Source organism: Clarias gariepinus, chromosome 24 (genome assembly GCF_024256425.1).
Source record: "Clarias gariepinus isolate MV-2021 ecotype Netherlands chromosome 24, CGAR_prim_01v2, whole genome shotgun sequence".
Classification (NCBI taxonomy): domain Eukaryota; kingdom Metazoa; phylum Chordata; class Actinopteri; order Siluriformes; family Clariidae; genus Clarias; species Clarias gariepinus.
In genome coordinates, this window is record NC_071123.1 from 7,496,889 (window position 1) to 7,521,443 (window position 24,555).

At 39.3% G+C, this 24,555-nt stretch overlaps 2 protein-coding genes across 2 annotated transcripts; one reads left to right on the forward strand and one right to left on the reverse strand.

Moving 5' to 3' along the window:
* Positions 1 to 548: 548 nt before the first annotated feature.
* pigw (phosphatidylinositol glycan anchor biosynthesis, class W) lies at positions 549 to 4,430 on the reverse strand. Its single transcript, XM_053485622.1, has 2 exons — positions 4,169 to 4,430; positions 549 to 2,583 (listed from the first exon to the last, which is right to left on the reverse strand). Exon 2 carries the CDS (start codon positions 2,578 to 2,580, stop codon positions 1,117 to 1,119), a length of 1,464 nt encoding a protein of 487 aa, XP_053341597.1. The 5' UTR covers positions 2,581 to 2,583; positions 4,169 to 4,430; the 3' UTR covers positions 549 to 1,116.
* Positions 4,431 to 5,509: 1,079 nt separating this feature from the next.
* LOC128512246 (unconventional myosin-XIX) lies at positions 5,510 to 24,338 on the forward strand. Its single transcript, XM_053485435.1, has 23 exons — positions 5,510 to 5,729; positions 8,131 to 8,278; positions 9,094 to 9,242; positions 12,556 to 12,669; positions 12,765 to 12,891; positions 13,518 to 13,587; positions 14,183 to 14,285; positions 16,008 to 16,104; positions 16,210 to 16,286; positions 16,425 to 16,512; positions 16,617 to 16,785; positions 17,027 to 17,100; positions 17,191 to 17,426; positions 17,572 to 17,748; positions 18,356 to 18,493; positions 19,413 to 19,520; positions 19,689 to 19,759; positions 19,861 to 19,925; positions 20,860 to 21,044; positions 21,123 to 21,252; positions 22,752 to 22,837; positions 23,060 to 23,377; positions 24,128 to 24,338. Exons 1-23 carry the CDS (start codon positions 5,634 to 5,636, stop codon positions 24,239 to 24,241), a joined length of 2,940 nt encoding a protein of 979 aa, XP_053341410.1. The 5' UTR covers positions 5,510 to 5,633; the 3' UTR covers positions 24,242 to 24,338.
* The last annotated feature ends 217 nt before the right edge of the window (positions 24,339 to 24,555 follow it).

Sequence of the window (24,555 nt, forward strand, 5' to 3'; positions counted from 1 at the left end):
TACACCACTGTGCTACAGTATCTGCACCGAACACCTCTTTTTTAATAAAGATCACATAGGACCTGCTGTAAAAGTTTACATTTGAACAATTTGGCAAACACCTTTAAACAGAAAGACTTTCATTTTACCTGATTATACATCTGAGCAGTTGAGGGTTAAGTGCCTTGCTTAAGGGCCAAAAGGGGGCAACTTGCTGGTGCTGGGGTTTGAACCTGTGCCGGAGCTCCACCACATACAGTATTGTACTACCCATTGCATGTTTATCTGTTAAATAATTACTGATGTTATTTTTGGGCAGGATAAATCTTTTGTTTTTTTTTTAGAATACTGTTAATAAATGTTAATTAGAGATAAAATTGTATGCATATAAGAAATACAGAAAGCACCCTCCACAACTATAGGCACCCCTGGTTAAAATGTATTCCTAGGGTTCTAATAAATAAATTCATTTAAACAATATAGAACCACAATGCAAAAAAAGGAGAGAAATCCAAACTTTAATTAAAGTACAATTATTCAGTGGAAAAAAGTTCAATTATTGGCACCCCAGATGTTAATACTTTATACAATCCTAAAACAGCACTTAATCTCCAGCTATAACAATTCACAAGACAAGAGAATACAGATAAAGGGATCTTTGACCATGCCTCTTTGCACAATCTTTCTAGATCATCCAGAGCCATGGACTACACTAGAGCTCTGAAGGTGTGCTTTGGTATGTGGGACGGTGGAGCCTCTACAGGTTGGACTTGTTTTTCCAGGAAATCCCACAGAAATACAGGGCCAATCAACTACAACGTAATATGTTACAATATTTCAATGTTTAAATAGGTGGTATGTGTCTAAGTTACTCTCTCTGGTTTCCCTAACTCCAAAGACTCCATCTTTATATCTTCTTTATTGGTATTAAAACACACACTTTAGCATTGAGTAAGATCACTTTGATTCCCTTTTTTTATTTGATACATCACATATATTTTAATTTGATATAAATTAATTGATTGATACATAACAGCTTGGTTATAATTATAACCAACAATCTTGTTTAAACGATATTTTCATGCACAGTAGTGATTTTTTCTAAACCGACTCAAACATAAGTTTTTTTTATACAAATTACCAAAATTTCATTGTTATTTGATTTACATGTAAAATGAATATGAATAAACTGTTCATGAACATGTATGAGAGCAAAACATAAACTGCAAAGAAATCATTGCTTTTTAAAGTGTCTACGAGTATGTTGGTTAATCCGGTCATCACGTTCGCAAGCAGGAAAAACAGCAGCTGATTCCTGTTTACAGACTGAATTAAACACAAAGTGTCCAGTCTACTTCTTATTTTCCGTTCTGCTTCTGAACAGCGACGGGGATTCCAAGAGACTGATACGGCGGAGAAATTGGATGCCGCTTTTGCGAAAAGCAACACGATATCAGCTGCGCCCAAACACGAAAGAAAAAACAGAGACTGCGCTACGGTCCATATATAGAACGGCAGGTTGGCCATGCGACGCGAGACCGGCTCGATGTGTGTCTGACAGGCATGTAAAGCAACCCAGAGACCAAAGCTTCCCAGGAGAAGGTTCCGGATAACTCGGATCCAATCCTTGACCAAGGTTCGAGTCTGCATTAGATAGACACCGACCTGAACTCCAGCCATGTAGACAGCAACATAACCCACGACAGAGAATATGCCTTCTTTATTGGCTTGCACGAAGCCAGTGCGTTCCGTGTTCTGAGTAAGAAATGATTTCAGATCTGTTGTCTCTAGGATGACTTGGTAAACTCCACTGATCAGTAAAGACAAGAGCCAGGAGACGTTGGCGGGAAACACGGCGAGTATAATCGAAGCCACCACTCTCACTATGGCTAAAGTGAAAAAGAAGTTCCAGTGCAACCCGTACTCAGTGACATGTTCATGATAGCCTGTCGACTTTATGCTCGCCAGCCTGGCAAAACCCAGCACGACCAGGGGCCAGACGGAAAAAAGCTGCTTCGCCAAATGGCTCAGTTTCGAACCGTGTACTTTTTTCCCTCTAGCTTCGGGACACACCATGGCATTGGCCATAACGTAAGCTCCCACTCCAAAGTCCATAACCCCTGTCCCATACGTCTCCGTTTTGGCGTATCTCCTTGGGAAAACGCTAAAATCCACAGCTAGGATGCTGATAGCCGTCTTGATGTTAACCAGCACCCTGAACGCGGTCAAAAAAGGCACCACTTTGGACTCAACATGGCTGTTTGTGAAGCTGTAAATCAAACCTGGCTTTTTCTGTCTATACGAGTACAGGAAAGAAACTGCACAAACATCAACGACAGTCACGGATATTATGACCCAAAGAAGGACGTCGCTAAGGATGGTGCACGAGAGGACCAGCGGCGCTATCAGTAGGCTGAAATCCATCAGAAGGTGAGCAGTGCTGCTTAGTGGGAGAACGCCTTTATTGAGGTGAAACACTAGTAAGAACAAGCCACGACTGAGAAGGCAGAGAGGGGCGAGGAAGGATCCGAGAGATACTTCTGTCAGCGTGGTGCCGTTGAGGTTGCTCACGAAGGCGACTTTTATTTCCGTTTCAGCCATTGCCTAGGAGAAGGAAGTCATTATAAGACATACTACATTACATAACACAACAGGAAATAAAAAAACAACAACAATTATTTCAATATTTCTCATAATTATACAACTGTTTGTTTGTGGTAAAAGTGATATGTAATACAGCTAAAATATATGCTTCAATTCTAAAAGGCTGACATGAATTACATTATTTATCTCAGTTTGGTTTTAGCTCCCTTTGTGTATTTGACTGTAAGCACTGACCTTTCTACCACAAATGTCATATTTTTATGTCATGCTGGGTATTGCAATGCTTTTGTCTTCTTCTTATTATTCTTATTATTTTTTTATTTATATACTGTATGTTTGCAATTGAGGTGGCAAAATGTTGCAGTTCCTCTATAATCCTACAGGTGGTGCACTTTAAACTATTTACACATCCTGCGTGATAGTAATATTTAATTGGGACATTTATACAATCATGATACTTACAGAATCACAATACAAATTGAATCGTCAACTAGGTTTCATGATAATATCGTATCGTAAGATTCTTGACCCTAATGTCATGTTTGATTTATTTACATTTTTTTTGTCTGTGTGTGAAATGTGGACAAAATGTAAGGTGGTCAGCTGGGGGCTGGAATAAAAATCAGTTTTAGATAATGTGATATTAGATATCTTTTAATATTATTACTTATCACAGTATATTTTTTATTATTGTTGCTAGTTTTGTGACCTAAAACTGCACAAAACGTATGAGTCATGAGCACAAGTCCGAACCACACAGACTAATAACGTAAGCAGAACGGAGTATTTTTATTTCATGGAATATTCTGACTTTGAGAACAAACTTTCTTTTAGTCTGGCATAGAGTTTAGCAAAGGGTCATTTTATGTTCTTGTTGATCTTTCGGCTGCTCCTGAAAGCACAGGTATTACGCTGGATGCCCTTCCTGACGCAACCCTCCCATTTATCCGGGCTTGGGACCAGCACATCATCCAGTGGCTGGGGGTTTGGCCACTGGCTGGGAACCGAACCCGGAACACTGAGCCACCAGTGCCCATACTGTAGATCATGTATTATCCCTATATTATTATTGATTCACAGTATGAAGTATCATAAGTTCTCTAATTGTACAGTATGTCATTTGTATATATATTATACACATTACAATGTAAATACATATCTCTTACATATTTTCATGACTAATATTTCAACATACTGTAATTTATATATACCTATAAAATGTAAAAGTGCTTGGTATTTTTTTTTTTTTTTTGCAAATGGTTATTTTATACTCATACAAAATACAAACCGTCTAAATCTAGCTTGAAATCTAGTAATGTCTCCATGTGACGTCAGAGGGAGCGTACAACTGCTACGTTTTCACTGGGTTAATAAAAAAGAACACCACAAAGGCACGAATTTTAATCAGAACCAATAAATACACAATAATGATCTACTTATAAGCATTTATACTGTTCGTACAGCACAATTTCCCCTTAATTCATACAATTAGAGCACCTTATTTATTAAAAATGCTGATCAGTTTTGATTTAGAGCTAATCTGCACGTACTGAGGCTGTATGAATCACACAAGATGTGAACCTACCTGCAGGCTTTGTGTTTATGCAGAAATACTGAATTCTCTTCTGTTTTTCAGAGTTCTAGGCTGGACTTAGCTGCGAGCATTCAATCTAATCAGTCATCTGCTCAGGTGCATTAAAATTATCTGTATGATGTATTTAAGATGTATCATGATTTACGGATTAATTATTATTGTTAAAAAAACGCGATTTTATCAAATTTGCGTTTAAAGTGTTTTCAATACATTTGAGTTTTTCCGGCTTTTCCGCATGTTTCCTGGTTGCGTATCTCGGGGCGTTCATGTGTACTACGTCACGAAATGGGCGGAGACTCGTCATGACGTTAGTACTCGTCCCATTTTTTTTGCCCAGAGTGAATATTACACAAATTATAATTTGTAAAAACAATTTATAAAATGATAAAAACAAACCATGTTTACCTGCATTCTTAATTCTATGTATATGTATACATGGTTTCTTATAGCAACGTCAAAACTTGTGCTGTAAATATATAAAATGTGTCATTAAATTAAAAAAAATAAAGAAATGACACATTTTCTATATTTATAAATGATAAATATAAGGAATCAAGTTTCTTAAGTTAATAAATAAGGAAAATAAAAATATTGGGTTGAATAATTTTATAGACTGAATTTAAATCCAAAGAAGAACTATTTAATATTGAAAAAAAATTATTAAGATTATTGCAGATTATTATTCATCCTTGCACAATTACCTTTGACCTATTACTTACTACAGAATTATTGTTTATATATACATACAATACTCATATAAACGTATAGTAATTAGATTTATTTTTATATATTTAAATTACCTGTTATTAGGAATACCTATGTGTTATCTTATTTTTAGAGACTTAATTAATCAATGTTATATAACAAATACATAGAATTATTAGGAAATACAAAATAGGGAAAAGCTTTTGATGGCAGATTGTAAACATCTTTACTGATTTCTATGTAAAAGATATAAGAGAAAAAAAAGGAACAAATATTTTTCAATTAAAATTAGAGGCACTTAAGAGTCTCATCATCATTTAAAAACAGCTCAATACACTATGGTAATTAATGCATTATATTATGTATTTTAATAAATAAAAATTTTAAATGTAAGTTTTTTGGACACAATCATGTCCAAGAATAATTTAATGGATCACGTCATTGTATGAAGATAAACACTCTTTATTAATTATTGATGCATTTTTCAGGTTTAACGATTGTACTTTTGATCACCTTGTTTAAACTTAGCAGAAGGCGTGGTTTTGATCACGTGTAGCCAATCAGAGCCGTCGGAGAGGTTGAGGCGGGATTTGTGGGAATGTGAGTAGGAAAGCGTTGAGTTACGAGGAAAGATTTTGTCCTTCACTCTGGAATCACTGAGTCAGAAGGAGAAAAATTAGAAAGCGGTCGGTTAATGGCGGGGCTGTAAGACCAGGAACTGCTACAAACTGCCTGTTTGGTTCTTTGTATTATGGCAAATGTCAAGCAGAAACAGTTCTTCAGGACTGGACACGTGTCTGGAGGTAAAACAGATGCCGAATCTGGAAGAACAAAACGTCACGGGAAGGTAAGGGTGTACTTTACTGTCCTTATGGACAACTGGGACTGATCATGACGAAGGGAATGCACTGCTATTGAATGTCACTTTTGTGTTTTTGATCATTAGTTTTAAAAAGTTTAATTGTCACAAGTCTTTCTTCAAACGTTTAGATCATTAAAGAATAAACTATCTGCCTGTCTGTCTATCTATTTAATCCATCTAATCTGGCTGTCTGTCTATCTTCAACACTTTGAGTTCATACTGGTTCCCAAATCTCTCCCACTAACACCTAAATACCAATAAGTGGAAACCAGTCCATTACAGAATACCATGCACACACACACACACACACACACACACATTCACATCTCCACCCAGTTTATTTTTCCTCAATCAACCAAGTGAGGAAACTGAAGAACATGTGAGAACATGCAAATGTCCTCCCAGATGGCAACCCGAGCTCAGGATTGTTGTGAAGCTTAAACATCTCCACTCGTTGCTCCCACCTGTAATCCTCAAATCCAATAAAACGTTCTGGAGCACCCAAGCTACAGGTTAAGACCTGCACGACTCAAGTTTCTTTTGTTAAATCGAGATGCTGTTTGTCCGAGTGCTCTTATAGTATATAGTGCTATTTCTTTACCTGGAGAAATTCAAGATTCAAGTAATACCAGTGAGGTGTACATATTTGGGTGTTTGGAAAATCTGAAATCTGGACTGAACGGTACCATGTGAAAAGGTGACAAAATTAATAGTTTAGTAAAAGCATTTATTACTTTTGGACTTGAAGGACATGGGATCAGAAAGATGCACAGTTGATACTCCCATGAAAGTTAGGGCGCCAGGCATCTGGGTCATATATCCAATTTAATGTTCAGTATTTAATTTCCAAAAAAAGAGGTCCAGTAACCGAGAATAATGAAGCTCATCTACATTTTCCAGTCCTTTACAGAAATGGTATTAGCTACCTTACCTTACCTGACGCCGCTTAAACTGCGATAAATCCAAAAATGGGCAAACTAACAAACTCAGCCTGGGTGGTGTTTGGAACCCATCTACCTTAGTCGGTTACAACCCACAAGCTTGCGAGCTAATCTTTATTTTAGCTAATATCCTATGTTGGCTAACGCTAATTTATACACCAAAGCATTTAATTGTACTCCATTATGAATACCTTACAAGTTTTCCAGTGTCAACTTTTCTTTGTACCACATTTCTTGTGGTAAGTTAAATTACATAATTCAAACACGTATTACCAAGATTATCTATACAGATAATAAAACTGTAAAGTTGGCGTGTCTGTGCATTGAAGATATCTGCGGAAAAATAATTTGAGGGGATGTAAAATGAGTAATGGAGCACATCAATTTTTATTTTTATTTTTGTCTGTCTGTTTGTGAACGCATCATTAAAACTACTAAATTTATTTTTATGGGGTTTTACCTCGAGCGCGGCGTATTGGGCTTTGTGTCATCGCAGTCAGCCCACGGGAAGGAAGATATGCTAATTAGAAATTCAAATAGAAAAGCCCATTATAAAGATCATAAAGAACTTGACCTTGGAAAAATCATAAATTCAATAGATGGCGCTGTACATTTTTCAATACGCACTTTTATTCAAAATTTAAGTTCCTTCCAAAATTCTACAAGATGGCGTTGTACATTTTCGTGTGCATTTTGTGTGCAATTCAGTCGCAGGCACGTCTAGTATGATATAAAATAGGAATGAGAATGCTCTGCAAGATCAACACAGCCTTCAAGGCCACCGATTTCATGAATGATGCAAAGCAGAGAACTAGCGGTTTGAAACCTGTCTCTCAAATTGGCCATGTGTCGTGAAAGGGAAGTCTTGCTATTGAGATCAATCTTTTTTCTATTGGGTACCAGGCTGTAAACATGTTTATCTATGTTGTAAAGTGTGTTATTTTTTTTTCCGTGTGTGGAAATGTACCTTAACCACTGACTAACTGAAGTAACATACATTCATTTTGTCATCGTAGTTTAATTAATGACTGGTTTTCTCAGTATTGCGCTTCCTTTGCTCCCATAACACCTTAAACTAACATTTAATTCTTAGTGCTAATGTGTTGATAGCTTTAAAAGCGGACTCTTAAGACAATGGATCAGACTGTGTAGCTTGACCACATGCCGTATATGCATGTGTGTGTGTGTGCGTGCATGAGCTGTCCAGACGGTTCACATGTGCTTGCATTCCTGTGGCAGTGCAGGTGTCTAACCGGATTAGTCTGTGCATTGCGTAGCTCGTCTTGCTCTGGCTTTGCCTTTATTAGTGAAAAAAATTGAGTTTGTCACACGAGCTTTTCCTCTAACAAGGCTCTGATGCTGTCATATACAGTATTCTGTAGTAGAGATCACAGTTTAACCGAGTCACCTTTGGTCATGTCTGTCCATGTGTGTTTTTCTTGCAGGTAAACGGAGTGACGGAACAGCTAGAGGTCCACACTAAGTCCCTTAATGACTCACTGGAAGGAGACGTTAGAGACTTCCTAGTAAACGAGGCTGAGCTCCACACCTACGATGACCTGACCAAAGTCAACCCTGTAACCCCAACCACAGGTGCACGCACACACACACATGCACACGCACACACGCACAGCAACATGGCTACAGTGTTTGAACGCCTGCATAACTTGGCCAAGTCTGTATTATTTGTGGAAGCGATAGTTTAAAGATTTAATTCTTCCTTCGTAAATCATTTATTAAGTGAAATCACAGGTCTGAGAAACAGCGTTCACCTTCATTACACTACGTTAATATCATTTAATTAAGGTAAATTAACCTATATTAGTATATCATACGCACCATCTTACTTTTTCCTGTCCTGAAGGAGATGATGGTTTATTCAGTTTAATTTCTAATAATAATAAATAATAATAACTGTAACACAATAAAGATTTAAATACTTTTAAAATAAATAGATTTTAATTAATGTTAACGAAATGTCTCTTTTTTAGTCTCTGTTCAGTCTGCTTGTTTCTGTATGTCTCTTCTTTACTTCTTTCTTTCATTTGTTTCTTTTTTTTAGTCTCTGTTCAATCTCTTTTTTTTTTTTTGTCTCAATCTTTCTTTTTTCCTTTCTTTCTTTTTGGTCACTGTCTTTTTTTTTTTTTCTTTCTACATGTCCGTATGTCTGTCTGCCTTTGTTTCTTTCTTTCATGTCTGTTTTTTTTTTTTTTGTCTCATTCATTTTTCCTTTTTTTCTTCGGTCACCTTTTTAGTCTCATTTCAGTCTTTCTGTCTTTCTTTCTCCCTGCCAGTGTATGTACAGTATAACACTTTTCAGTTTAACCCAGTAACATTTATAAATTGTTTGTGTGTGTGTGTGTGTGTGTGTGTGTGTGTGTGTGTGTGTGTGTGTGTGTGTGTATTAGTGCTTAAATGCCTGCAGGCACGTTACAGCTCCAGAGTGTTTTACACCCACGCCGGCTGCACGCTGGTGGCACTGAACCCCTTCCAGCCGATTCCTCACCTTTACTCTCTGGACGTGATGCGCGAGTACCACTCCGCTCCCCAACCTCAGGTAAACACCCGGTCTGTTCATGTCAAGTACATGATGTACACTGCATCACCTCATCTATCCATACTGATGTCCTAATCCATATGCAGAAAAACCCTGGATTATTGTCCCATTTTAATGGAACTAGACTAGAATAATTATAGCAGTATTTTTTCATTTATAAAAAGTTTTGATCAAGTAGTACGATGAAAATATCAGCATTCAAGAAGTAGCTCAGAAAAAATATCTGTAGGTAGGATTAACATCTAAGTGGGTTGAGTGGTATTTCTTTGTAACCACCACTTCACTTCATGTTTATGTATCTATTTAATTGAAACTGTTTTTGATGTTCAGTTGTTCAGGACAGACATTACATGCACAGTATCGCTGAGCTGAGAATCCAGAGTGTGTTCATGTGCTGCTTCTGTATTACAGTGTGTTTAGTGTTTTGTCACCTCACGGTAACCTTGATCACTCTCGCCCTCGTGCTTGTTTTGTTTTTTTGCGTGCACGTCAGGGGAAGGTGAACGTCAGGAAGTGTAAATTAAACCAAAAGAAGGAAAAAAAAAAAAACCCTGAACAGTTGTTCACTTTCAATAGAATGTTTCTGGTAGTGTCTGCAATACCGCTAGAGCCTAGACGTCATGTTCAGCTCCGATACACACTACAGCCATGTTTTTATAAATAAAAACATTACATTTTTTAACATTATGTTAAAAAAATATATAAAAGCACCGTCATTTCACTTCAATGTTATGACCAAAAGCTACCTCCTGATCTTATGGTAAATTGTGTCACTACTGTTATGTGTAAATAACATAAATACATTACATAGCTGTATGTGTTATTGCACAGCAATCCATTCTGTGGTAATAGATTTTGTGCTAAAAACTATAACGCTGTTAAGGAGAAATGTTACAGATCCTTAGAAAGCTCCAACTTTACTCAGTATATGAGTGTGTGAGTCTCTGACCTGTTTTTCTTCCTACCTGGCCACACACACACACACACGTCTCTAAGCCGTCTGTGTTGTCTGACTGACCTGTGACGGAGGGCACTGCACATGTGCTCACACCTGTGCGATTGGCAAGTGAACCAATATGTTAAAGCTGGTGCAATCAGGAAACGAGATTAAAGCTAATTTAAGCTTCCAGGAATCTTAAAATTCCAAATATAGCAGATGCTAACTAAAAACTATGAGGAGCTTGGTATTAGCCCTGGGTAAAAAAAAATTTTTTTAAGATGCAGTATTTGCTTTGAGGATGCTGGCGGAGAAGTACAGAGAAGGTAACAGGGAGTTGCATTGTGTCTTTTTAGATTTAGAGAAAGCATATGACAGGGTGCCAAGAGAGGAGCTGTGGTATTGTATGAGGAAGTCTGGAGTGGCAGAAAAGTACGTTAGAGTGGTGCAGGACATGTATGAGAGCTGTAAGACAGTGGTAAGATGTGCTGTAGGTGTGACAGAAGAGTTTAAGGTGGAGGTAAGTCTGCATCAAGGATCGGCTCTAAGCCCCTTTTTGTTTGCTCTGGTGATGGACAGGATGACAGATGAGGTAAGACAGGAGTCCCCATGGACTATGATGTTTGCAGATGACATTGTGCTCTGTAGCGAGAGCAGGGAACAGGTGGAGGAAAATTTGGAGAGGTGTAGGTATGCTCTGGAAAGCAGAGGAATGAAGGTTAGCTGCAGCAAGACGGAATACATGTGTGTGAATGAGAGGGACCCAAGAGGATCGGTGAGGCTACAGGGAGCAGAGGTAAAGAAGGTGCAGGATTTTAAGTACTTGGGGTCAACGGTCCAGAGCAACGGAGAGTGTGGAAAGGAGGTGAAGAGGCGGGTACAGGCAGGTTGGAATGGGTGGAGAAAAGTGTCAGGTGTGTTGTGCGATAAAAGAGTATCAGCGAGAATGAAAGGAAAGGTGTACAGGACGGTGGTGAGACCAGCAATGCTCTACGGCTTAGAGACAGTGGCGCTGAAGAAAAGACAGGAGGCAGAGTTGGAGGTAGCAGAGCTGAAGATGTTGAGGTTCTCTTTGGGAGTGACAAGGATGGATAGGATTAAGAATGAGTTTATCAGAGGGACAACCCACGTTAGATGTTTTGGAGATAAAGTCAGAGAGGCCAGATTGAGGTGGTTTGGACATGTTCAGAGGAGAGATTGTGAATATATCGGTAGAAGGATGCTGAGGTTAGAACTGCCAGGCAGGAGGTCTAGAGGAAGACCAAAGAGGCGATTTATGGATGCAGTGAGAGAGGACATGAAGTTAGTTGGTGTGAGAGAAGAGGATGCAGAGGATAGGGTTAAATGGAGGCAAATGATTCGCTGTGGCGACCCCTGAAAGGGAACAGCCGAAAGACAAAGAAGAAGAAAAAAATTTTTTTAAACCTTAAACACATCATACATATTGGCCAGGAATAGCTCAGTGGTTAAGATGTTGGACTGCGGTCTAGAAGGTCACAGGTTCAAACATCATCTCCACTAAGTTGAAGCCCTTGAGCAAGACTCTTAACCCTCAACTGCTCGAATGTATAATTAGATAAAAATGTGAGTTGGTCTGGATAGGGTATCCGAGGTGCTCATGTTGCCATGGTAACGCACGGAGGAAGTGACGTCTGCGCTGGCGACTTCGCAACGTGTTTGAATGGTGGAGCTTTGTCGAGGGAAGTTCCCCGACATTCCCTGCAAACGGTGCACCCTGTGAAGTACACTTCGGAATGAAACACAGCCCTAGTTGTTTTTGTTTTGTTTTTTTTTGTTTGTGGGAATTGAAACCTGTCCTCCAGGATTTTGATCTTATTTATTGTGACAGTCTATCGAACAACAAAGGGGGGAAAGTGGATCTCTATGGTTTGCAGTACTCAGGAGAGAGCAGCTGCCTGAGTACCCCTTGTATTTAATACCAGTTAACTTTAATACCAAAAGCACTTTTATGGAAACAAAACACATCTGATGAGGTTATGTCATCTTAAACAGCACTTTTCCTTTCCCAAATCCCTCTCTACCCCCTGATCAAGGGCACTACTTGTTAGCGACAGGTGGATCGTACACCCTACAGGGCGCACTAGATTTCCATTTAAAGCTATTGGGGATTTAAACCCAGAACCATGATGTTAACGGAGCTGATGTTTTAAAGGATTTACAGGACTGTCCATCACCTCTGTTTTATTCTCCTTAGATTTTGACTAAAACAGCACTTGCTCTCAAAGGATATAATTAGTAAATAATATCTACAACCAGTGTTTTTTTTTATTTATTCATGTTACTTCTTGACATTAATGCACTGGGTGTCTGAAAGCCTCCGTACTCAAAGGTTTGTCTGTTTTTCTGTTTGTGCAGGACTTTAAACCTCACATCTTCATCGTAGCTGAAGAGGCGTACAGGAACGTTCAGGGTCAAGTTGAACCCGTCGACCAGTCACTAGTGGTTTCAGGGGAGAGTGGAGCCGGGAAGGTAGGTGGAGCCGAGTTGTGGGTATTTTTATTATTTATTTGTTTATTTGTTTGTTTTTTTATTTAAGATGGTTTAGCATCATTGTTTCTCCCCAGACTTGGACATCACGCTGCCTCATGAAATACTACGCCACAGTGGCTGCTTCATCACAGAAGTGTCAGCACACGGTGGAGAGGATAGAGAGACGGGTGCTGGACTCCAACCCTGTCATGGAAGCTTTCGGTGAGGGACACAGGAACAGAAAGATAAAGACACAGAGACTGAGATAGAGGGGAGGGAGCAAAAGCGAGGGAGAGAGGTGTTGTGGGGGAGGGGTGTTAGTCAGGTATTTGGGAAGACAGACAGAAGGATGGGGGCAGACAGCAGGAAGAAAGGGAGAGAGGGAGGGAGATAGACAGAAGGTGAGAGAGGGATGGAGACGGAGAGAGGGATGGAGACGGAGAGGGGGACAGGGATGGAGATGGGGACGGAGAGGGGGATGGAGAGTTGGAGAGGGAGAAAGGGACGGACAGATAGACAAAAGGAGAGAGGGACAGACGGAGGGAGGGAGAGAGAGACAGACAGACGGAGAGGAGAGAGTTAAGAATGATACCAATCAAAATGCACTTAAGCGTCACGTCTAAAAATTTATACTACCATAATGAGTTAAATTATTGTCGCCGTTTTTGTAATCTTGAGTGTTGTACTGTTATCAGGCTGTTATGTAAGACGGCACTCTGTGGACAGAAAAGGTTGATGGATTCAGAACATATTCCTCTTATCATGTTTGTGCGTCTTGCTTGTGTGACTCTGCCTTACTGTATGTTCTGGACTGTAAATAAACACTTAATTAATTTTCTCTCCTACAGGTAATTCTTGCACTTTACGCAACAACAACAGCAGCCGCTTCGGAAAGTACATCCAGCTTCAGATGAACAGGTCAGTGTCATTACCTGTTCAGCTTTTGCTTCCAATCCAATCTAATATTCACCTGGATTTTCTTGTATTATATTACAGTTTGATCACTATTACAGATTAAACAACGTGATAAAGCGATGAGCAAATTAGACGGATATGTGTGTGTGTGTGTGTGTGTGTGCCCTACGATGGGTTGGCACCCTGTCCAGTAAGTACACCATCTCATGCCCTAAGCTTCCTGGGATAGGCTGTCTGGCCCTGTCTGGCCCTGTCTGGCCCTGTCTGGCCCTGTCTGGCCCTGTCTGGCCCTGTCTGGCCCTGTCTGGCCCTGTCTGGCCCTGTCTGACCCTGTCTGACCCTGTCTGACCCTGTCTGGCCTTGTCCTGGATAAGCAGTATAGAAGATGAATTAATGTTGTTTTTTTTTTTTTTGTGTGGTAAGTCTATAAAACAGAGACGTTTAAACGTTTAAAGTCTTGTATCAGACTATAAAAATGTCCCAGGCCACACCCACGTCCCACGCTAGTCCACATCTATGACCGACACACCTAGAGTGACACTTGTACTTGTGTAAGGAAAAAAGCTAATGAAAATACTTTTTTCCTTTTCTCATGCAGTTCTCAGTTGCTGGTAGGGGCGTCGGTGCAAACGTATCTCCTGGAGAAGACCAGAGTGGCCTTTCAAGCTCCTAACGAGAGGAATTTCCACATATTTTATCAGGTGAATGTAACCCAGCGGCAACGGCTAATCATGAACGGTCACACTTTCACGCTTTCTTTACTGGTCCAATCCTTACCTGGCAAAATCAGTGCTGCTTCCAGAGGTGTAAATCTCAGATCCTACTTTTATGATTTTGCTATGAATCATTACAATTTGTCGCTTGACATAAATCGTCACTTGCCATAACTCAGACTTACTCTGATGTCTAAAAACGAAAGGCCTTTAAATCAATATTTTATTCACAACAGAACATAGGTAACACACATGTTTAAACTGAGAAATTTTTACAATTTTATGCACAAAATAACCTCATTGCAAATTTGATGCTTGCTACAGGTTTCCAAAACGTTGAGGAGGGGGGAAGGTTTACCATGGTGTTGCATTTCCTCTTCTTTTTAATTTAAAAGCGTCTGAGCTTTGAGGTTATGAGTTTCCGGAGTTTTGTTGTTGGATGTTGGTCAGATTCTTTCCTGATAAAGGTTTCCAGCTGCTGAAGAGTTCGAAGCCATGTTGTAATAGCTGCAGTATGTTGTTTTGTATCGTCCTGACGAAATACACAAGGCCTTCCCTGAAATAGATGTCGTCTAAAACTTTTTTAGAACTTTGAGCTTCCAAAACATGCAAGTTGTTTACACTGTATGCACACCGTATGCACCCCGTACCTGCTGATAACACGCTAAAGCTCTCCCTCCGGAGGACACATTCCTTGATTCCTTGATTTCCAAGAAGTCCGTGATTTCTTAAATTTGGACTTGTCTGACCATAGAACACATTTCCACTTTAAAACAGCCCATTTTAAATGAGCCTTGGCCCACAGGACACGACCATGTTCACATGTGGCTTTAGTTGGCATCTGCAGATGGCACGGCGGATTGTGTTTACCGGCAGTGATTTCTGGAAGTATTCCTGGGCCCATTTAGTAATTTCAATAACACAATCATGGCGATGAGTGATGCAGTGTCATCTAAGGGCCCGAAGACCACGGGCATCCAACAAAGGTCTTCGGCCTTGTCCCTTACGCACAGAGATTTCTCCAGTTTCTCTGAATCTTTTGACAGTGTTATGCACTTTAGATGATAAGATTTGAGGAACGTTGTTTTTAAAGTATTCCGCAATCTTTTTTTTGTGGCCCTTCACAGATTTGACAGCCTCTGCCAATCTTTACTTTTAAGAGACTCTTAGAGCCTCACTAAGACTTTCCTTTTATAGCTAATCATGTTACAGACTAGACGTTAGATGTTCTTCCAGCTAAATCTTTTCAAAAGGTCTTGCTTTTTCAGCTCTTAGTTGCCCCGGTCCTAACTTTTTATTTAATACATTTAAGCATTTATTTGCTCTGTTTTATTGTGTATTAAATATTGGCTCATTTAATTTGAAAGTCTTTTAGTTTTTTATTTTATTCAAATTTTAAATTTTTTTTTACTTTTTTGGAATTCAGGACATAGGATTATGGATTATTAGCCTGCATAAAGCAAAGAAAAAAACTAAGGATCTTTGAAAGTATTGGAACTGAGTTAAGAACTGTGAAGAATTGTGGTCAGAAATTTTTTGTGGTCAGGCAACGTTTACACCTTATTGGCAGAACAACTGATGGAGCTGCTGTTATAGAAAATCAAGTATCGAAGTCATCAAAGTTCATAGAAGTGCAATACTAATTTTTACGAGTGTCCTTAAATACTTGCCAGTGATTTTAATTATTCGCCTGCTTTACGTGTCACTCAGATGATGAAGGGGGCCTCGGATCAGCAGAGACAGGAGTGGGAGATGCCTCCTGACCAGAAGTTTTCCTGGTTGCCAAATTCGGAGAAAACTTTAGAAGGTTTTTGTCAATTCAGCTTCTCTGATATTTGTCTAGACGTCTTGGGGATGTTTGGAATGTCAGTTTTCCACTTCACTTTCTCTGTACGTTTTCATGTCTCTGTAGAGGATTGCTTCCAGGAGACGGTTGAAGCTATGGTCAGCCTTGGCATTGATGCAGACAAGCGTGCACAGATTTTCAGGGTAAGTTCTGCCACAAGGCCATCTTATGGTCTCAGCAAAATTATTGGCACTCTTCATAGGTGTGAGCATAAATCACGATTGCACTGATTTAATATTTAGGGTTGTTTTTTTAAATTTTCTTTTAATCACCTACTGTAGATCCTGGCAGGTCTTCTACAGCTGGGGAATGTGAGCTTCAGTCCTGCTCCTGAGTCTGAGCCCTGTAGCCTCGATCAGCAGTCCAAAGGTGAATACTAAAGATAAAGACATGGTAGTGCCTGTAAAAAAAAATAATAATGATAAAAAAAAATAAAAGTCTGTTATTGGTTATTATTATTATTATCTGTCTAGGTTTTCTCGAGAAGACGGCGGCTCTGTTGCGTGTGCCAGCAGATGAGCTGCAGGAGTGTGTAAGCGTACGGATGCTGCGTGCAGGAAAGCAGAGCACCCTGATCAAGCCCTGTTCACAGAGCGAGTGTGTTGTGCGCAGAGACTGTCTTGCTAAAGTCATCTACGCACGGTGAGCCTCACTACACCATCGCAGCATGTAACCACAAACCTGCGCCTTTTTTTTAGACTAGGTATAGACTAGACATGTGCACGTCAGAGTATGACCTTGGTTACAGATTATTTCTTCTTCTTTTTTTTTTTAAGTCTGTTTAAAATATGTTCTGTTTTTTATTTTTATTTTTTCTCCTTAAAAAAAGTTTCAGCTTTAATATACATACCTGTTTTCTGTTTTTATCCATTTTGCTTCACAGACTCTTTGATTGGTTGGTCAGCTTCATCAACAGCAGCATGTGTGCGGACGACTCCAAGTGGTGCAACTTCATTGGTATACAGCCTTCCTTCTCCTTTCCATGCTCTTTTCCTTGACTTGCTTGCACGTGCCATGCATTGCACCGGTTTCTAATCCTCTTAACAGGCCTTTTAGACGTGTATGGCTTCGAGTGCTTCCTGCTGAACAACCTGGAGCAGCTGTGCATCAACTACGCCAACGAGAAGCTGCAGCAGCACTTCGTAGCTCACTATCTGAAAGCCCAGCAGGAGGAGTACGTGGCCGAGGGACTGCAGTGGTCCTTCATCCGCTACCAAGACAACCACAGCTGCCTGGAGCTGATCGAAGGAAACCCCACCGGCATCTTCTCTCTGCTTAATGAGGTGCCGATTTACTCTAGTATACTCCAAGTGTGTTAATATAGATAATGGGTTAAACTTTTGGCTTTTATTACAGACCAGTCCAGTTTATTGGGCTCTGTGTTGATGCAGCTGTAACACAACATGTGGGTTTTTGCATCTCGTTCAGGAGTGCCGTTTGAACAGAGCCTCCGATGCCAAGCAGTTCCGGGAGCGTCTAGAAAAGGAGCTTTCTGACAACAGCAGTATGAGCTGGGACAAGTTTAGCAAGCAACCCCACTTTGTGGTGGCTCACTACGCAGGCAAAGTGAGCTACCAGATCGAGGGCATGATGGAGAAGAATAAGGTACAGTGTACTGTATATGTGCAAGCTGATAGGAGATATCTCTGCTCACGCCTCCGATTCGAATCTTACCTCCATTATACAGGACTTTGCAAAAGTCTTCATTAAAGTCTGGGTTAAAATGTCATATTTGTGCAGCCTCTCATTCGTTTAAAATGGTGGATATGATTTTAGTAACAAATATGCTTGGGCTGTATTTGTTAAGGTTTAGAAGAAGGAAGAAAGCCAGACGCATGCAAAGAGACGGAAAGTCACGTGAATTCCGATCTGCCCGTTCTCATTCGAGTCACATGACCGTGTATCCAATCTATGACCACACACACGAAAGTGACTCCGATCCAATCAGAAACTCTCAGATTTGTGGGTTCAGACAGGCCTAAAAAAAATTCTGATCTGCATAACATGATAAAAAAAAAATCTGAATAAGAGTCACTTCAGGCTGATTTATTCCATTTAAATGTTGAACCCTGATTCTTTCCTTTTTTCCCATTTACTGGAATTTGCTAATAATATTCAGAAAAACGAGCAGACGTGATTACCTACCCTTCTCTCACTCTCTCTCTTTTTTTTTTAAATTATTATAATTTTTATTCTTTGTGTGCGTTTGCAGGATCCAGTCCCGCCTGAACTTCTCAGCTTACTGCAAAAGTCAGAGGATCGTCTGTTACAGAGTCTTTTTGCCGACTCCGACTCTAAAGGAAACGCTCGGGGCCACAGCAAAGTCGTCACTGTCGTCTCCAAATTCAAGGTAAGCTGTGCATTTACAAAAACACAGTAAGAGACAGAAATAGAGCAGTATATTAACATTAAGCACTATGTCAAGCCTTTCCTTCTGTTTGCCGTCCTCTCTTCAGGGAGGATTCCAGGAACACGTTCGTACAGTACATGCCGTAAACGGTGTGCGATTTAGACCGAAATATCTTTAAAGCCACTAATTACAGGTTTAGTGTGGTTCAAGATTTCAGACACGCTTTTATTTCTAGTCTAGTTTTGCCTTTAGCTCTTTAATGCGATGATATTTATATGGCTGATGATTCTGAAGGTCGTGAAAGCAGTGTATAACCGGGAAGAACACTGGAAGGTCACAAGGGGACCATAAATGCATGATAAGATGTGCTGGTGAAATACAAGGGTTGTTCAAGTCAAACCGGGACAGGATGAAATTTATTATAAATGAAGGTGTAAAACCGATTTTATTTCAGAAGACTTAATGCACAGTACAGTTGAATGCTTCACAAAACCTTTAAGTGGTGCAAACATTTAAAATAAAGAATAAAAAGAGTCCACTTTATTCATTCATGAATACCAACTTGCACATTACAGGAACTCATCTGGAAGCTATTGCCACATGCCCTTTACAGTCCTAAGCGATTTCCAAACATTTGGGTCATTTACCGGAGTTCCTGGGAGGCTAGTGTTTCAGGCATGAAGCAGGCAGTTTGATCAAAACTTGTTATCCAAACACTAATGAAACGCTGGAATTAGTGCAGCATATAGAGAAATCAAGGGTTTTTTTACTCTAACTGTGTTGTTATTCAGTGCAATCAAAAGTCCCGTTTTGACTTGAACGCAGCATATTTCTTGGGCTTTGAACAATGATGTAGAGTAATCGTTGGACCTACTGTATTGATTACTAAAAACTATTCATTTTGAACCGGGTTTGTTAGAACTCCTTGGAGAATTTGATGAAGATTCTGCACAGCACCACTCCTCATTACACACGCTGTATTAAACCCAACCCCGACTGCCAGCCGCTTACCTTTAAAAAGGAAGAGGTGAGGATAAGCTGCGCTTCTTCCCATTGCATTCTTCACAATTTATATCCAGCGCTCTAATGTATGATTATTGTAATTAATCATGTTCCTGGATTTTTTTTTAAAGAGATTCCTACAGTATGTATGTTTTTGGCTGTTGAGTTATTATGGGATTCGCTCTGATTTTAGGTCATCACACAGCTGGAGGCATGTGGAATAGTGGAGACCATCCACATCAGTGCTGCAGGTTTCCCAATCAGGTAACACACCAGCATGTCCTATTAAACCGCTGTAATTATTTACCAGAAAAAAAAATTCCTCTCTTAATTAAATGCACTGATCCGCACAAATATTTACTCAGGGTTCCCTTTGACAACTTTATCCAGCGGTATGGGTTGATCACCAACACCAGGCTCCTGACACAAGGTGACGTTTATAATCCTGAGTTTCTATATCTAATCCATGCTACTGTATCATTCCCTCATGTACATATAATCCTTTCTCTCACTGTCCTGTGCTTTATTTTCAGCTCTCTGCTCATCGTACACTTTGTTCCCCTATAAAATGATGCAAAATAAATCACATTTATCATTTAAATGGGACCAGGTGTAGCTTAACTAGGCTGATAGATATCGCAGGTAAACGTGTGCATGGCTTTTGTGGGTGAACAGGTGGAATAACCTGGCATGTACTTCCTAACTGAACTTCAATCTCATTTTTTCTTAGTATTTGCTAAGTTAGTCGCCTTGCACCTCCAGGGTACAGGTTTGATTCCCGGCCAGGTTCGATTCCCGTCTCTGTGTGCATTGAGTTTATTTGTTTTCCCCATGGTAATCTGTATTTGTCACATATACATTACTGCACAGTAAAATTCCTTCTTTGCATATCCCAGCGTAACTGGGGTCGGAGCGCAGGGTCAGCCACAATAATGGCAACCTGAAGGAGCTGGGGCTTGAACCGCCAACCTTCCGAACAGTAACTCAGTGCCTTAAGCCCTCTTAGCCACCACTGCCCTAAAATTTGCTTTGTGACTGCTGTTTAGTGCAAGTGGATTTTTTTTTCTTTTTATAATTTTACAACAGTCCTTATATGATTTCTGATTTTCTCCTCCTTTGATATTCAAATAAATTATATTCATTCATTGTTAATAATGCATGTCAAAGGAATTTATTTCTAAGTCTCCTTTAACTATTAAATCTCTGTGCTGTGTATGTGTTTTGCACATGCTGACTGTGTGCATCGCGAAATTACCATCCTAACTACATAATCATTTGTGAGCCTCGTTTAAAAAAAAGCAATAACTACATTGTATAGAGTTTTCAGTTTAAGGTTCTTATCGTTTCCCTTCGTTCCCCTCTAGGAGCTAAGCATGGGGATCAGATCGCTCTAGGACCTGCTGTACAGGATATTCTAAATGCAGTCCTAAGGACCAGTTCTCCTAACCCCAACCCCATTCACAACAACAATAATAACAATAACAACAACAAAAACAACAATGTGATGGTGCATTGTGGGAAGACCAAAGTGTTCCTGACGCATGCTATGGTAATGCCGTATCTCAGTCTTCTTAGCATTAAAATATTATTTCTTTTGCTAATATGAAGAAAATGCGTGCTATTTTAGTTGGAGCTTTTGGAGCAGCAGAGGTACAGAGCGCGCTGTCAGAAGGCTTTCTCTATCCAGTGCTGCTGGCGAAGACACCTGCGCCGCCAGAGAGCCATCAGGACAAAGTGTGCCACTTTAATACAAGCAGGTACAGCATACAGTGTACACACAATGTGATGAGAACTCATGCTCAAGGATGAGGACTAAACAGCTGTTACTGAGACTCCTCAGGGGGAAAAAAAAGTCATGTGGTCTAATGTGGGTAAGAAGGGAAGCGCAAGAAGCGATGCACCCATCATGCATTGTGTCCACGTAACAAGCCTCTGCAGGCAGTGTTATGATCTGGGGTTGCTCAGGTCTAGACTAAATGAAGTCATCTGATGACCTGGATATGCTGATGATGACATCAATAGAGTTGTTCTTCCCTGATGGAACAGGCATATTCCAAGACTCTAATTGTGAAAGAGTGCTTATGGAAGCATGAGGAATCATTTTCACTCACACATGAACTGGCCACCACAGTGTGTCGTGCAATCAAAGCTAAAGGTGATTGAATGTGACTTTATTTTGGCCAGAGCTACCCATTGGACTATGATTCAGAAGGTCCCAGGTTCAAATCCCATGACCACAATGTTGTCCCTATTGGGCCCTTAAGCAAGGCCCTTAACTCTCACCTGCTCAGGTGACAAAATTCTAAGAAAATTCTTAGAGTTCTGACATTTTGTTAGAATTTCCTCTTAAATTTAGGACTAAGTCTTAGTAAAGATAAAAATGATTCACGAAACATCGTAGACATAAGGTAAAAATAAAGAGTAAAGAGGAGGACTTTAAAGAGGCTGAAGAGGACAAAATGGCAGAAAAAAGAAATATTCTCCAGACACTGAACATAAAGTCAAAAGTAAACACCGCTCTTCTGTCCAGTTTGGTTTTCTTGTTGTTTTACTTCCTTCCATCTCTCTTGGATTGTTGGCTCCATACCATCCAAAAGTGCAACTTAAATAGTCCTGTCCTGCAATCATGTAAATTGGTTAGAGGTGAGACATTTTGCTCCATCAATCTGAAATGGATTACAAGTAATAAAATACAGGTAATGAAATTAGTTTGGTAAATAAATGTAAGAATTTAAATATAGTAACTACTGTGTGAAAATTAGTTGTTTCAGAAGTATTTTCAACAATTGGCTGTTTCAATTAACTTTAGGATATTTAGCCTATAACAAAAACTTTGCATAAAGTAGCCTGTAGTCATGATTATACAATTCCTTTATATACAAACATAATAATTTTATTGTTTGTTCTATTATCAAATAGTCTATTTTCACAAAGAGCGCATTTTAAGACCATTTATTTATATATATATATATATATATATATATATATATATATATACTCAGCAAAAAAAGAAACGTCCCTTTTTCAGGACTGTGTATTTTAACAATAATGTAAAAATCCAAATAACTTTACAGATCTTTATTGTAAAGGGTTTAAACAATGTTTTTCATGCATGTTCAATTAACTATAATCAATTATGGTATACAGTATAGTGTAAAAGATAATTTTTTCTTCTATACTGTACATGGTTCTAAAAACTGTTCTATTATGGAAAATAATCTGTTTTCTATCCTTTTAATGTGTGTGTGTTTTTCAGTGGTGCGGGCTTGGCTGGTCAGAAGAGAGGTGAGGAGATGGCACAAATCAGCTACCATCATCCAGAATAAATGGAGGTCCTGGAGGGTAAGCATTTATTAAAATGTGAACTTGAATTGATGAGATTTCTTTTTGTTTTTTACATCCAACTCAATTATCTTTAAAGAATAAGTTCAACACACCCATTGGTTTGGCTAGCTAAATGTTTTGATATAGTGAATTATAAAAAATATGTACAAAAGATGATAAAGATTTGAAAGAGCCTGATTATTAGATTCTCCAATAAGCAGTTTTTCCATTTCCTCCCAGACTTTGATGGACTCCCTGGCTGAGGCAGAGCTGGACAATGCCGAGGACCTCCAAGAACAAGAAGAAGCGTGCGCCTTGCTGCTTCAGAGAAGCTCTGTGCAGCTCTCCAACTTGCCCAATCCTAAAGCAGTCAGCAGTCTGCCTTTGGGCCTGGCTATGACCTTCACCCCAAGCATCACCGTTACTCTGACCACTACAGGTTTCCACAAGGTCATGTCCATCATGTCCACACTGAAGATGCCCTTGAGGAACGGCGAGTACAAAGTGGAGCCCAACCAGTTTAGGCATGGTGTTGCCTCTATCCGGGCCCAGCCACAGGTGAGACGTCTGATCTGATTACTAAATGATGTTAGTCTAAGTCTTCTGTTATTCAATATAGCACGAGACTCCAATTTCTACTGATGTTAGCTGCATAGATGGGGAGATGTTCAAAACGCATAAAAGCTACATTTGGGTTGGGTTCAGCTTCAAATTTTATGCTTTTTCTTGTCTTTAAGCCTTCACACTTTTTAGATTAGGGATCACTATCTGTCATCTCAAGGCATCAGCGGCATCCTTTATCAGGACACTTTTCTTATATCCACACCTCCTGAATCACTGGAAGCATTTACGTGCACCATTTATTTTATTTTCTAATAAATTTTTCTATATTAAGTCACGAGAAAAGAAAAAAAAAGATGTATATTTTTAAACATAACCGTCTCCAAGTGGAGACTCAAATCTGCTATCTGCAACTCTTCCTAAACCATTCATGGGAATTTAAACAAACTTAATCAGTACTTTTAATGTGCACAAGTTTTTTTTTTTTTTTTTTTAACTTTCTTATAAATTATTACTTTTTTTTTATCCCATACCATCCAATATATTGTAAAACTCAAGTCTAGTAATATGGCTACACTGTAATACGTCCATCATCACACTTTTCCTCCTAAACCGTTCATGGGAATTTAATTAAACCATCACAGAACTTTTATCACAACTGTAGCACATTCAGTGGGCATATAAAATATATATATACAATTTATTTTATTATTACATTTTTTTTTAACAGTATGTGTTTCTTCGCAGGGCTCCGTGAAGCTTCATCTGCAGAGATCTCCTCTCCGCTACGCTGACACACACCCAGGATCCCACACTGACCAAGTGACTGGGTTTAATCAGATTCTCTTGGAGAAAACATAACTGCTCCTCCATATCACACTATCCTTCTTGCTAATTAACCAAAGCAAGTGAAACCCAAATCAACGCAACTTTAAAATGCACAAGAATGAATGCCAGTGAACCTGTAACCTGTTAACCTGTACATGTGCCTTTTGTTATTTACCGTCTGCCCAGTAACAGGAGGCTATTTTATATGTATTTATTCTCAAATAAATTCTATGCTTTTCATGCTGTAATCAAAGTCTTCTTGATAACACTAATATGTATGTATATAATTAGAGAGTATTCCTAAATGAACTGTTTGTAAGATAAACTGGAGATAACCTGTGCACAGT

What these genes read in the sequence shown, in the direction of transcription:
- pigw (XM_053485622.1), bottom strand. Translation starts at nt 2,580, where the DNA reads ATGGCTGAAACGGAAATAAAAGTCGCCTTCGTGAGCAACCTCAACGGC.
- LOC128512246 (XM_053485435.1), top strand. Translation starts at nt 5,634, where the DNA reads ATGGCAAATGTCAAGCAGAAACAGTTCTTCAGGACTGGACACGTGTCT. An exon ending in CTGTCGTCTCCAAATTCAAG is followed by an intron (nt 18,494 to 19,412) that starts GTAAGCTGTGCA and finishes CGGGTTTGTTAG; the next exon opens with AACTCCTTGGAGAATTTGAT. An exon ending in TGTTCCTGACGCATGCTATG is followed by an intron (nt 21,045 to 21,122) that starts GTAATGCCGTAT and finishes GTGCTATTTTAG; the next exon opens with TTGGAGCTTTTGGAGCAGCA.